Source organism: Sinocyclocheilus anshuiensis, unplaced genomic scaffold (genome assembly GCF_001515605.1).
Source record: "Sinocyclocheilus anshuiensis isolate Anshui unplaced genomic scaffold, SAMN03320099.WGS_v1.1 scaffold173, whole genome shotgun sequence".
NCBI classification, from domain to species: Eukaryota; Metazoa; Chordata; class Actinopteri; order Cypriniformes; family Cyprinidae; genus Sinocyclocheilus; species Sinocyclocheilus anshuiensis.
In genome coordinates, this window is record NW_015536480.1 from 1134670 (window position 1) to 1150055 (window position 15386).

The following is a 15386-nucleotide window of genomic DNA, read 5'->3' on the forward strand; positions in this document are numbered from 1 at the left end:
TCTGAATCAGCGACTGTAATTATGTTTTTTTATTAGTTTAAGTATTTGCTATTGACTGTTCAAATGCGGAGTTTTGCCAACATATTCTGTTACACCAAATACACAAAATAATGATCTTTAAAATAGCATCATATGACCCCTTTAAGGCTGTGACACACCAAGCCAACATCAAAGAACCAGCAGCGTTGTATGTGTCTAGGACAAAAAGTTGCGCTTGAACACACAAATAATACAGTCAGTCGCCAAACTAGCACATTATGTACCTGAATGAGTGGAAATAACTCTCCATACCAGCAGGTGTCAGTATTATGTATTCAGCATTAAAAAAAAAAAAAAAAACAGCACTTTCTTACCATTTTGAATATGATTCATGCTGATCACTTGTTCTTCACTTTCATCATTCCTGACAGCCATGTTGTTATGAAAATATTCACATATTGGAACGCTGAGGTAAGATGAAGATAAAAAATCAGAAGAATCTTCTGCTCCCCTTTCTGAATTTGTCGTTTACTCACTTATCCAACTTTCATTTTTCTTCTTCTGCACTGGTTCGCCAAGCTGTACAGCCAATCAGAATGACGTCTCTCACCAATGCTGATTCTATATGCACAACTGGCCAACTAGTGCCGACTGTGCAGAACACACTTAGCTGACAGATGCTCAATGGTCGACTGACAGACTAAATCAACATTTGTAATCCAGCACCCTCCAGATATGCAACAATCTCCCACTGATCAGAGAGAAGTATAATACTGTAATACTTAAGCTTTAAGTAGCATTTTTTTAGTGACTGGTAAGGGAAGATTGCTTACCACAGCTGCAGTTTTCAGGTAATTTGAATAGAGATTGCATCATTTATTTATTAGTCCACATATATTGTGATTGAGATGAAAGTAAGGAGGGTGAAGCCCACTAACTAGGGTTTAGCATCTACAATCTACACTATGCCTTTTGCACTGTTTCCATGTGTGTAGATTTTGTTTTATTTTTTATAATTAATCAGTCTGGATTTAGCCAGCCTTGGGTCACCATCAGGACAGTGGTTCACTAATTGTCATTTTTATCTTCCCGCATTTTGGGATGTCCATCATCTCTTTGAAATCTTTGATCCACAACTCATCTACTGTCACATTGTTCTGACCCAATGTTTACCATAATCTGTATGTGTCATATATTGCCTTAATAGATAGATCTAATTAATAGATTTCAGATGTGGTAGTTACCCAAATTAATAAAAGCATATGTTATTTCAATGTCTATGTTCTTAAAAATGTAAAATCTATGACCAAAATGCTTTGGTTAGCACGACATGTTGTATCAGCCTGAAGGCTGCCCTATAGGTTTTCCATAGGTTTATAGGTGAGAGTTTTTTTTTTTTTTCTGAGATCTGTTGATAGTAGCTTACTACTGAGGGTTGGAACGTAATATATATATATTTTTCTTTAATAGTTTTTGATTTATTCATTTTATTTCAGTTAAAATTAAAGTTAAATTCAGTTTAATTAAAACTGAATTTCTTCCACACACATGTGCCCTTAATATCTGTTTTATTTACATCAACAGATAACAGAAACCTTGGTGAACAACCTTCAAGGACTCCAGTTTTTGGCTGTTTATTTATTTATTTTCTGTGTTACTGCAGTTCATTGCAATTCAAATCGTTCAAATCCAGTATTGAACACTGTTGCTGTAGCCTGATTTCAAAATGGGCTTGAAAAGCTTATTGACTGTTTACATACACACAAATACACTGAAACTGCTTCAATTTCCCAGATAACATTTAAAAAAAGGTGTGCTCATGTGGCATTTTCATTTTCACAGTGTCCATGACTAAAGACTATATTTACATGAGGCATGCAAGTACTGCCTAGGCAGATATTTGAATGAATATAATTACAGGCACATAATCACACTGAAATATGCTAATCTTTTTGGAGAAATGTTCTTAGTGCTTTGAATGGTAAAAGTTTTGCCACTATCGGCCTTATTATTGTAGGACTGCAATATTGAGAATGTGTACAAGAGAGCCAATTTATCAAGTATTTATTAATGAAACAAGAAGAAAATCTAAGGAGTATGATATATGTGGAACTTACTACAGTATATATCATAGTAAAACTTAATGAAAATGTTAACATAAGCATTCCAGGGAAACATAAAGAATGGGTTGGTGATACTGTTTAAAAGTCTTGTCTAGTATAACCTAAAGGTTATTGATTTGTAGGAATGATATGCAAACTGAAAAGTCTGATATCCCTTATCACCTTGGTGTCCTTGAGAAAAGGCACTTTACCAGAGTTCCTCCAAGAAAATGTCCTATCAATTATAAATCTTTTTTTTTTGAGTAAGAAAGCAGCTGCTAAACGACTGAGATAACTGTATCTAGCAGATCTATCTCTGCAGAATGTGTACTTGGGTGTAAATGTGCATTTAGGACATTTAGGACAACTGGACATCTTTATTTATCTGAATGCTTTTATACTTGCATTTGTGTTCTCTACAGAGGAACTTTATCACATTATATCAGTTTAAGGGCTTTATGTATCACACAAATGACACTGAACACAATAAATGTAAAGATTTCGCTGTGGTTGCACTACAGAACTTTGGCCTCTCCATCGCCATCTGTGGTAGAAAGATCAAACTGCATGTGACTTGCAGAGTAGTTCTTTTATGACAGATGTGTTTTGGCACTGCTCTTTTGCATGGACGAATCTGATAGTTTGAGGAATAATGGTTACTGATAAACACCATATCAAAGCAAATCATGCTGCACCAAGATTTGGCAGTTAGAAGATCTTCCAGCAAAGCATACATGAGAAATAATACCTGCTGCTGTGGACCAGATTTTGTTTTCACTCACACTCTGTTTCTCGTTTTCTTTGTTTTGACAGTGGGTGATTCCCAGAAGTCAAAGAGGGTTGTTATTTTGAACTGTCCAAGTTAAAAAATGCTAGTTATATGCTAGCTAGTTGACTATAGTTTGAATTCTATGTAACAACGCTAATTATTTTTGTAACAAGCTACAACCAGTACCCACACACATGATATACCAGCCAGACCTTTTACAAACATGACAATGTAAGCTTGGAATTTCCTGCCAAATCTGACCTGACAGCTTAGAAAATAAAATCATTTCAGTCTTTTAAAGTCATATGGTTGCTTTGTACGAGGAACAGAGTGAAATATAAGATCAAACTGGAATACACTACACAAAGCTTCAAATCTGAACAGATTTTTAAAACTAGGCATCAACTTAGGCAATTTTTTTTTTGAAAGATATATATGTTAGGACAAAACATTCTTAAAGTAATGTTTATGAAACATTCTTATAATTTTATTAATAAAATTTGATATACGCTCACTAGTGCTGGGTGGTATGACCAAAAATTTATATCATGGTATTTTTCAAAATTATACCCGTTTCACGGTACATGACGGTATTTTTTTTTCATGCATGACCAGGTGTTAACCATATTTTCTACTGATTGAGAGAGGAAATACTGCAGTATATTGACTTAGAATGCCCTATTTTACTGTCATGTAAAATACTGTATTCATGAGTGAATATTGTCAAAAAATACCACACTAAATAGTGACTAAACACGACCCCTTTTAATGTTAACCAGGAGTCACTCTCATTTATAATCGCGGCATCGTCTGATAAAATCAACATGCATCTACACTAAAGAGCAGCTATATGTTTTTTGGCTATATTACTTTTTTTGTCTCATGCAGCACACTGCCTGTGTCTGAGTAACAAACTAAAACGCTCACAATGTTGAGAGAAAATCAGAGATCGACATTATCTAAACGTCCTTGATTTTATTTGTACTTGATGCACATTTTCATAATGTTAAGAGAAAACTTTCTTAGAACAACATTTTCCAAAATCCCCTTGTGATGATATTTGTACTTGATAAACATTTTAAGAAACGTTTTTGTAACCTTTATATAACGTTCTAATCACAACAAGATTCTCGGAACGTAAAACAATAAACTTTCAAAAACATATTTTGGGTGAAATCAAAGTTAGTAGAACACTGTAATAAACACTTCTGTAACCTTTAAATAACATTATAATCACGACAAGAAAACTGGACTTTTCAACATTTTAGAAACATTTCAAAACAATGTTTTATAACCTAAATTTGTTAACTGGGCATACTGACTTTGTAAATGGTTACAGAGAAAAAGCATCATACACTAAATGAGTGAGGAAAAACTCTACCATAGTTGTTGCGAACATGCAGAAACAAGCACCATGTTGCTAGAAGACGAATGGCAAATGAAAACAAAATGCATTTTAAAAACTGGCTCAAAATATCAAACGTATTTGATATTCTCTGACTGCACAGATTCATAGTCTGAAGCTAAAAACATTATGTGATTTTCTATGAAATCTGTCAACGCCGACTGATAAAAATCTGCAGACAGGATTTGACTTTAGATTTTGACGCACCCAGACTGGAAATCGGGCCGGAAATTTGCTAGTAATCTCTGCAAAAAGGGTGTATTCCACACTTTATTCACAGAAAAAAAAGAAGGAAAAAAAATCCCACCACTGCAGCTGTTAAAATTTTTATTTTCCATTTGGCATATTAACGTATTCTTATGCGAAATGCATCAATGACATCAAGTCTGGCGCAAAACGTCAAGGTTTTTTTTAGCTGAATGCAAGCGCAAAGGAGGTTTTGAGAGAAAAAAGAGAACATTACAGCAATGACATGGCAGTAGAGCTGTGCCCCTAATGATGTGTTTGGCCTTGAACTCAGTAGAGATGAGGAACAAGAGAAACATTAAATTACTCTCAATCATTGCATTAGTGCTAATCAAGGGGAAGAACACAGCTGCGAATACTAAGGAGAAAAAGGTCAGGATGAAAATGTTCCATGAATTAGGCATGTCAATATCCAGCATTTAAATGAGACTAAACATTATATGCTGGCTTGATAAAGTTAACATACTGTAATAATTCTAAATTTAAGCCACTGCCACCACCTTTAATTCTTTAAGCTAGTGTGGTCTGGCACCAGAAGGCAACACACCACCACAACTTCAATCACAACAGGTAATTTTATTAGAAGAGGGGACTGCAGGACAGGCTAAACACAACCTAGAAAGCCCTAGGGCAGTGTGCTACATAAATTCATTCACTTCATTGGTGACAATCCATAAGATCAAATACACTTCAAACTCATGTAAAACGCGTTTTTTTCATGTAAAAAAAATTATACCTGCCCCCTAAACCCTCCCAGTTTCAGTCTTACCCACCCTCACTGTCACCCTCTAGTTTTACCAGAAACACAACTTTATTAAATGCATCAATTTAAAATGAAAATATAAAACCACTTAACTCGCCCCACGGCGACACTGGATTTAAGGAGCTGGTTCAGTCCGTGGAACACCGCTTGTTGCACACCGTTCTGTAATGGGAAATGAGAGCCGCGTGTCGTAAGTTCAATGCTCACAAGGACTTCTGCACATGACAGTCTCAGCCACAGAAAGAGAAGACAGCAATAGAAGCCTGTTCAGAACGGGCACGATCCATACGCTGGCACGCTCTAACAGCTCAGCAGTTAAATGACACACACAATAAAGAACGACAGCACTCCTAACTCCCCGTCCCTACTTACTCTCACCCCGTCCCCACTATCTATCTATCTTCATCGCCGGCGGCCCTAAACAACCACGAACGACATCCCCTCCCAACAATATCTGAGTACCGCCGTCCTATTTCGGCTTGTAAATCAACCGTCAGCCAGCCCGCATCCATTCTCTTTTGCACAGTCTCTGAATACACAGATCACACCCTGGTGTTCCTTGTTCCCCATTCAGTCTCATTAATCAGTTGTCAGTACGGTGTTCAGTCTCATTAATTAGTTGTCAGTACGATATTCCAAACACCACACACATCACACTATCCCCTCCCAATGCAAGAGACTCGTCCCCGAGTCATACTGAAGCCATCTCATAATCCTGGGTCCACCCAGGAGGACGTCGCTCTCGTACTGGGCGCTGCAACTTTGACTGATGCACCACTGTAGAGCCATTCTGTAGTCCATCCTGATCCTTCTCTTGTATATCAGTGTAGCGTCTGGACCAATCAGACACACCATTTTTCATTTGATTTGACAAATCACTTATTCATTAGATTAACAAATAATCACAGACCCCTCACCCAATAAACATGCTGGGTGCCAGGATGTCTGCAAACGAACAGGCCTCTGATTCCATGGCAACCAATGCTGATATCACTGGTTTTATTGCCCAAAGCAATGTGGGTAGAGAAACTCACTACATTTTCCATAGGAACGACACAATGCACAGTAAAAATGGACTCTTCTCTAATTAATTCATAGGAAAACTTAACTGTCTATCTAGAGAAGAATTATTAAGTTGTTGGGTGTTTTTAGTAACACAGTGAATAACACGCTATGGAGGGCGGGGCACACACATGGCTGGCCTCAGCATGGGAGCTGAACACGCAGCAGCTGTGACCAGACAGTAGCCGTCTCATTCTCCGCGCATATCTGTTTGAAACTCAGCGAATATTTGACACACACACATGAGAGATATATCTATAGAACGAAGTAAGTCATGCCAAAAACAAATATTATGTGACAAAGTAATCAGTATGAAACCAACGCGGTGTCAAGTCTTGGCCGTCTGCCTTTGATATTACAATAGTCCACGTGAGACGCGCGCATGTAAACGCCTACATCACAGCAAACAAAGCAGCGAGACTTTTCCTCAAGTTCATCTCGGCTACTTCATTTCTGGAAGAAGACGCGCTGAGACGAATAAGACAGAAAGAGCTTTGGATTTTCCTCAGAAGAACGCGCTAGCTTGATTTCCAGTGGAGAATATAATTTACACTAGTAAGTCTTTTTTTATTAGCCTACTTGCATTAGTTGTTATTGTGTTACTGTGACATAACTTGTACATATTTTACTAGTTAGACTTTTTCCAAACCATGATTCCTGACTAAATGTATAATCAAGTGAAACATTATGAAGATTCATTCACTGCATCTATGTCTCTTGTTCCTAATACCAGATTGATTACCCTGTTTTAATAATAGCAGTCAGCTAATTTTAAATCCATTTACATGTTATGCCCCCTTTTGTTCCACTTTGGTTTTATGTTCTCTCTGAACCTCAAAAGGAACCAGAGACACTTTTATTTTTGATTTGTTTATTTTCAACATGTGCTCTAATTTTATGACCCTGTTACACAAGTCATCTAGACAAATACTAGGGCACAACTGTAGTCCTGAGCACCAAGTAATAAGCATAATCTGAATAGGAAGGCTCTCCTTTTCCTTTTCCCTCTTCTACGTCACTTCTTCAGAGATTGAGCCTGTTGTGAACCATCAGTAAGTTATGAGTGATAATTTGACAATAAGAACAGTCTTAAGTCATCAATCAGAACTCTGTTCACACCCTTTTCAGCAAACATATGCTGACCCAAACCTATCTTAGCATTCTGTCATCCAAAGTTAAGATAATAACCTAATACTTCAGCTAACCACACCTGGCAAAACCTAGCTGTAAAACCTAGCTCCACACTCTGTTTGATCTTGTATTAGTCTCTAGCCTTTACTCTCAACACGAGTTTGCCAAAATGTTGCAGATGCTCAGTCTAACTGCCCAGATGGCAGACCAAAAGGACTGGCCAGGCATTGTGAGGAACACCCTTCTACCCAGGGCTGCCGACAACCTACTGCACCAGAGCCGAAAGCAACTGGACAACGAGGGAAGAGTACTACTGACTCATCACTCAAGCAAGAGTTATGACTACAAAGAGCTCACCAAGATCATCATCTTACTGGCCAAAAACCTCATGGGTCTGAAACCCAGGAGGTAAATGATCTCAAGCAACAGATCACGGCGATATCCCAAAAGGACCCCAGCAGAATGGAGTTACAGGAGGAAATAAATAACAAAAGGCTCTGACAGCTGCTGAACAACAGCAAGAGCACCTGGAAAAGGTAGCCAGAAAGGACCTGGAAAGTTGATTAAAAGGTTGATAGCACTAAACATCAGCGAAACTCTAAGAATTCACTTTTTTTATAATAGTGCTCTCATTATAACGTTATGTATATGACAGTAGTTATTAATGTTCTGCATTTTTGTTTTGAGCTGCACGCGCTGAGGATGACCAGAATTAAGTATTTGATAGCAGGTTTTTAATCAATGGGATTTAACTCATCATTTATCTCATATAGAATACGCTTCGTTATTTATACAACATAACGGTAATATTACGACTTTTAGGCTATCTGCACAAAATGCTCCGAATGCACATGAACGTGTTTGCGCGGCTCTGAATGAACTCCTTTTGTGAACGCGTTCTTCACGCAACAACGTGCAGAAACACGGCAACTAAACTCTAAAAATTTGTTTTAAATCAAATTTAAAAAATAACAGCGTTTTATTATAATAGTGTTCTCATTATAATGTTATGTATATGACAGTCCCAGTTATAGTTATTAATATTATGCATTGTTGTTTGTCCTGCTCGCGCTGCGCGCTAAAGAGATAATCACCGTACCATGAAGCGCTTTACTGCAGCGCAACTCAACCAAATGCATCTTATACAAGATAAATAATATATACACGATATATATAAACCGGCTGAAATGTTTTGAAATCACTTGTACCCTACCTGATGAAGAACCAGAAGATCAGAGATCAGGCAGAGCTCTACTGGTGCCCCTTAGGGGATTGATTTATCTATAATTATCTATAATATCTACTTAATGTTCTGATGTAGTTATAATTGGTCATTGTTCTGTTTTATAAATCTATTCAATATATCGTACTGTTCAATAGTTTGGGGTCAGAAAGTTTTTTTTTCTTTAAGAAATTACTTGTATTCAGCAAGGGCGCATTAAATTGATAAAAAGCGACAGTAAAAACTTTTACATTGTTGGACAAAAATCCTATTTTAAACAAAATGCTGCTCTTTTAAAAGCTCTATTCAAAGTAACCTGAAAAAATGTATCACTGTTTCCACAAATGACATTTTCGAGACTGCTGATGAAAAGAATTGTTTCTTGAGCACCAAAACAGAATATTTGAATAATTTCTGTTGGATTGTATGACACAGAAGACTGGAGTAATGGCTGCTGAAAATTCAAATTAAACATAATAGTAAAACTTAAAAAAAAAAGTTTAATATTAAAACAGTTATTTAAAATTGTGATATTTCATACTGTTACTGCTTTACCTGTATTTCTGATCAAATAAATGGAGTTTTGGTGAGCATAAGAGACTTCTTTCAAAAACATTTACAGATCTTACCGATCCTAAACTTTTGAGCAGTGTATTTTCTGCATTTTTTACATGGCCGTGAATAAATCAAAGTATTTTAAATTTATGACTCTTAATTTATTACTTCTACTTTCAACATGTGCAATTATTCTGCATGTGCATTAATAGTAATATTGCAGCATTCTGCAGGTACAAAGTTTTGTTATTTGTTAAGGCCGCAAAGGCCCTACACAGGTTTATGTCCACATATCCCTCCAAAGTGTGGGCATACTGTGAGGTCTACTGGGGCCCTAGGTACACATTTTCAGCTGGGACGCTACTTAGGACAAATAGAGGGCAAATTTTGGCCCACGGTATTCCCATTCTTTCCCCATGGTGTCCACACCCAGCCCACAGTGTACCCACACTTCCCCCATTATGCCCACAGCCAGCCCATACTCTCCCCGCTGTGTCCACACCCAGCCCACAGTGTGGACATACCTGTGGGCATGTTATAGGCCCACAATTGGCCCCATTGGGGGCCCACTCTGCTTTGTGTGGGCCAGCCCACACTCAGCCCACACTTTGGGCTGTCCCACTCGGGCCCCACCCGGGCCCCATAGTGCATTTCACGGTGGTATTGGGGCCCACAGCGGGCTGCCCACGCGGGGAAGATTTTTTTGCCTGCAGTGGGCCCACACGGGCCCCAAAGGGGCATGTTTGCTGGGCTAATGTTCACAAATCTGTTTTTATAACAGTAAAAATTATTTTCATGTAATTTTAATATTAAAATTATCATAAAATTGCCTAATATATTCTCTTTAATTTATATGCATACATATGCCTTATTTTTCAATGAAAAACCACGATTGTCCCGTATTTTCCTTTTGTGAAGTTGGGAACCCTAATAGTAGGCTAACCATGTATTTTTTTAATTGTAGTTAAACCATGGTTAATCTTCGTAAGGGTGATTAAAAATATGGACCCCGCTGGTATTTATACAGGTTTATCCTGATCTTCTTACAGGCACTGTATTAATCGGCACAAAAACCTACCGAATAAACAGTCATTCTTACATGTAAAATTGTAACGTCTGTTTATCTGAGGAATATTAACTTCATCTGCGACAAGGTGCGCGAGCGTCGCTACGGGAAGCAGGACGTGTCGTTTTCAGCTCTCGCCGATCGGTTAAAGCCGATGGAACCCAGAATCGAATCTGAAGCTCCGGACAGAAACGTAAACAAACGTAACGAGGCGCGTAGGCCACGGGAGCTAAGAATCGGCTGATAGTGAGACGCAGAAGCATAATATCTCCATCAGCACGGATAAAACAACGATTAACATAGATATTTCATGGATGACGTAGTGTCACTCTTTACAAGTCCGAAATTATTTAAACCAATCGCGGTCTACCTGTGACTGCATTTTCATTCAAGTTCACTTTTTCATGTCATTGCCTTGACAAACTCATCACGGAGTTTTAGATTTAGCAATGCCATTAAAAACATCGCTCCACCCTTGTGATTTTGGATAATGACCTATGTTTCTTCGACAGGATTTGTTAGTTATTAATGTTGAAGTCATTTCGTGCCTTTCCGAATAAGGTATTGATAGACTGCGACTCTTTTAGATAAAATCAGCCTCACGAATACTCTTCTAGCCTTAAGAATGCAGTTTCCCTTGAATGTTTTAACCGCGATGTGCTCGTGAGAATGAGAGAGGACAGCAGACCTGTACGTGTCTTTCATCATTAATGAGCTTCATTCGCGTTTTCATTAGATGGCAGCAAAGCACCAGAGAAACATCAGAAGCTCTGCAGCATCCGCATCCGAACACAAGCGCGAGCTGCTGCTGTCATTACCGAGCCGAGCCGAGCCATAACACACACACACACACACACACACACACGCGGGGACGGCCAGAGCTGCATTCATCGGAACCAGACGACATGAGCTGCTTTTGGATACACTCGATCCTCATCCCGGGATTCTTCGTACTCTTCGGATTTGAAGGTAAGACATCTGATGGTCTTTATTTCTGCATGCGCTCGTGAGGCGTGTGTTCATGGCGGTATAAACAGAGGACGTGCCATAGATAACTTCAGTCCTCCTCACTGTGATGTTTCAGAGCAGATCGCTCTCGATTCCTGAATGCTGATAGCCTGATGTTCATATCATGTTTCCCCGAACGCGTCTTAGATTATTGGGTTTGTTTCTACTTTCTTCTGTCTCCGGATTGCCCGCCGTGCTGGAGTTTGTTCAGTGAGTGTGATTCAGACGTGAATTAGCTGATTATTTCGTGCATTGATCTGAATGTAGAAGCACGATCAGAAACAGCGCATCTAGTGTCGTGATGATGAAGATGATGATGATGATGAGCGAACGGGATTTTCTCTGATTGTTGTCGGAGGCCAGTGCTTCACAGACTGATGCAGAACTACACCTGCATGTGTCCTTGCAGGACCTTTGAACCTCCAGTACACTGAAGCTTTCAAACAGGTGCTGCTGTCAGTATGTGGTTCAGAGCAGCTTTCATTGGCTCAGCTGGAGGAATGATGTTGAGATGGTGTCTGCACACAAGAGGCCATTGAACTGACACAAGGAAAAGGTGTAGTTTGTAGCTTATGTGTATTATGGAGCCAGAGCAATAACGTCTTTCCATCTAATGTTATTGATGAGGCTGCTTATTTCCATTAGTGCTATTGATTTGCTCTCAGGATAAAGAGGGTGCTCATTAGGATGCACAGTAACTCTGGAACCCACGGACACTCAATTATCTCTCATTTAAATCACAGCAAGGCTTTACAATGCCATTACGAGAATGTTTTTTCCTTCCATGAAGTTACCATTACGGACATGTACACAAGCAGTAAAAGCAGCTGAAACTAACACTAACAATGTTTCTTTGATTATGAAGAATGAAGTGATCACTAGTTAGATGGTGTTGTATGACGTGTGTAGAATGGCGCATGTCACGATTCTCACATTCTGCTTCTGCGTCCGCTCCTGTTGTTGTCTGATAGTATTACGATAGTATCCATGCGATTGCATGTTGATGTAACGAAGGTGCTGGCCTTGTATGTTTCTCAATTTATGAGCTAACTGTAGTGAAATGGGAAGAGTGACAAATTAAACCAGCGCTTTGGCTGTCTCTACCTGTGTGTGAGGATGAGCTGCCAATAGGGGTCTCTGTTGCATCAGGTCAATATGGGGCTTCATCAGAAGTCATTCACTCATTATTTACACAGACTGTAGGCTTCTCCAGGAGATGATCCTTTAGCAGCCACAGGAAAGTACATGTGTTCATGAGTTATGTGGAAGAATATTCTTGCCACTAAGGTATGTGATCTCATTGTGATGCATGATAGAAAATCATGCAGAGGTTCTATACCTAAATGTTAAAGGCAGGGTAAGCGATTTCTGGTAGCCAATGTTGATATTTGAAATCACCAAAACAAACACGCCCCTACCCCAAAAGGGTCTTGCCCCTATTTTGATAGCTCCGCCCCACATATACGTACGCAACCCAGGCAACGATTAGTTCTGTGAAACAAAGCAAAACCAATGTTACACCGTGTCTACATCGGACGTGAGCGGCGCAGCGCAAAAATCCCCGACAGAAAACTGCGAGGCAGTGTACCAGTGTAGGCAGACTTTAGCTGTTGTAGACACGGTGTTACTCACTTATTGAGAAGAAACAAAGCAACCTCGGCGTCCGATCGCAGGCCTTCCGCTCCTTGAGTTCTCTCCAGCTCTGGAAAGCTGATCCGATATTTACACGGGTCCAACTTCTTGCCTTATCGTTCCGCAGATGTTTTCCTCTTTTGTTTTTTTATCCGCCATCTCTATCTTTCTGTCGCTCGGCTCGGCTAATGTCCGTCCCATGCACTGAAAGCTCTCTCCTCCACATCACGAGTAGACACGCCCCTTATTGCTGATTGGCTACAAGTTTGTTTTGCTATTCGGCCCGAATCAGTTTTCTAAAGTGTTTTTGAAAAATTACATACCCTACCTTTAATAATGTATCGCTCAGGTTGTTTAAACAGATACACAAAATGCATTTGTTTAACTGTAATACTTGTACCGTGTGTTGGAGAAGTAGTAGCTCCCTTTAGTTATTTGCTACCCACTGAGTCTGTAGATAAAAGGGACGCCGTGTGAAACATGTACCCATCAAAACCACATTCTGGCTGATTCTACTCTTTCGGTACTCAACAGTACATCACTGCATCGTTGGCAATCCTCAGAAGAAAATGAAAAAAGAAAAGGTTTCATATTGTAATGTTGATGTGACCGTATCTTACTAATCTCCACAATTCTTTGTTTTTGTAGAACACTTATCAGAAATCATAGCAAAGCATTCACAATATTTACGTTAACGTTCACTCACGGACTGATTTGGTCCTGTGACTCCATTTGCATGCTGTTTGGAGCATAGACTATTGCTGTAGTCATTATCCATTCTGGTCAGGCAGCGTTTGTGTTTGATGGGTGCTGAAGAGAACAGGGAAGGAAATGAATTCTGCTCTGGGAGCGACTGATTCCATTTGGCCCTCCGTTTATTGACATCTGCAAGGTGTATACATTTCTGGCTACAAAGAACAATGACTTCAAGATGTAATGGCAGACATGAACAGACAGCAGTGTGGTTTGAAATGAATCTCTGACAGCTGATGATCATTCAGTGATGCTCCTGTGTTCGTCAGTTAACACCAATAAATCATTTTAATTGTAACTATTGTAAACAGGATACTAGAGTTTGGTGTTCAGATGACTTTGGACCAGACTTTGAGACTGGTCTATGAGCGTGTCCATGAATGATTTTAGCTGGGAAAGACACTCTGTAGGTTAGTCTAACTTGAGCAGGAACTTATCTTGTTAACCCTTCCGCCTCGGTCTTGTTAAGGCCGTCTCTGGGGATCGCTGGCCCAGGACAGCAGCAGGTCTCGGCACAGACATGAAGGTCACCGTGTGGTTGGCTGTGAAGAACAGAAAGCTCCTGACATTCAGATATCACACGGCGTCAGAGGAAGAGCAGGCCCAGGGCGGCAGACGCAGTTGTCATGGCAACCTGTTAAAATACACAGCAGTGAGGCTCTCCGTTTATTGACATCTGCAAGGTGCTTCAGCGACCACAGAGGTTAGAAAGCCCACTCAAACCAGGATCGTTAGTCATATACAGAAGGAAGCAATGCTGTGGTCAGTCCCCAGGAATGCTGCTGTTTTACTAGTATTCATTGGTAATGTCCACACTGAACTGTGAGTTTATTTGAGGATAAGAAATTAAGCAGTTGGGTAGAACTCAAACATATTGAGCAGTTTTGGACTGATGGAGTGTTGTTGTGTTTTCTTGGTTCTTTTGAATGATTCTGAGATATCGAAGAAACTACAAAACCAAGCACTAGCCGAACCCTTTCATGCTGTAGTACTCTTCTTCTAAATAGCATGCGGTGATTGAATATTTTTACATTTAGGTAATTGTGATTATTTTTCTGATGAATTGTCTTGTCAGATATAGTTAGTGTTCAATCTAGTATGTTGAATCGGGAGGTGTTCAAACACTGAATGCTGAATCGTGTGCTGTTACGTGCCGCTTCGTTTCTGCTGTGTTTATTTGGAGGCAGGAGCTCAGCTGACAGCACGTACTGATTTCTGTCAGGAAAAGCAGAATTAATTGACGTCGATGTGATGATTTGCAGATGATTGACATGGATTCCTGCTTGCTGTCTGGATTCCTCCAGTGTGTCACAGACTGACATTTATGAATTTTTAGGTTAGCATTAATACTTGCAGTCCATATAATGGTGTTTTGTCTGTAGTATGGAGCGGGGCCTGGTGCGAGGATCCCTCGCTTGCCTCAGGTCTGGTGTGATGTAGACGGGTCTGGTGATGCTCACCTCACGAATCATGTGTTGACAGGCACATTTATCAGCTCTCTGATTAAAACAGATGAATGAGATTAAATCAAAGATTAAATAGATTATGTTAGTTGACAGAAGGAGAGATCACTTGATCTTTTTAACACAAAAGTGATTAGAATAAATGGTAGTTAAATTTCAAACTCTGAATAAATAACGTCCAGTGCTGTCCATGGAGCTTGAGTATGTTTTTTGTGTACACATTTTTCTTT

The 15386-nt window shown here is 39.4% G+C and overlaps 1 protein-coding gene across 2 annotated transcripts in view; it reads left to right on the plus strand.

Annotated features, from left to right (window-relative positions):
• The first annotated feature begins 10806 nt into the window (after positions 1-10806).
• lsamp (limbic system associated membrane protein) overlaps positions 10807-15386 on the plus strand; it is a 181229-nt gene continuing 176649 nt past the window's right edge. The window contains exons 1-2 of one of the 2 annotated variants that reach the window (XM_016471433.1): positions 10807-10861; positions 11037-11269. In XM_016471433.1, coding sequence (XP_016326919.1) covers positions 11206-11269 — 64 coding nt within the window. In that variant the 5' untranslated portion in view covers positions 10807-10861; positions 11037-11205. Of the gene's footprint in view, positions 10862-10931; positions 11270-15386 lie in introns of those variants that run through there. The other variant, XM_016471351.1, reaches the window with a different exon arrangement.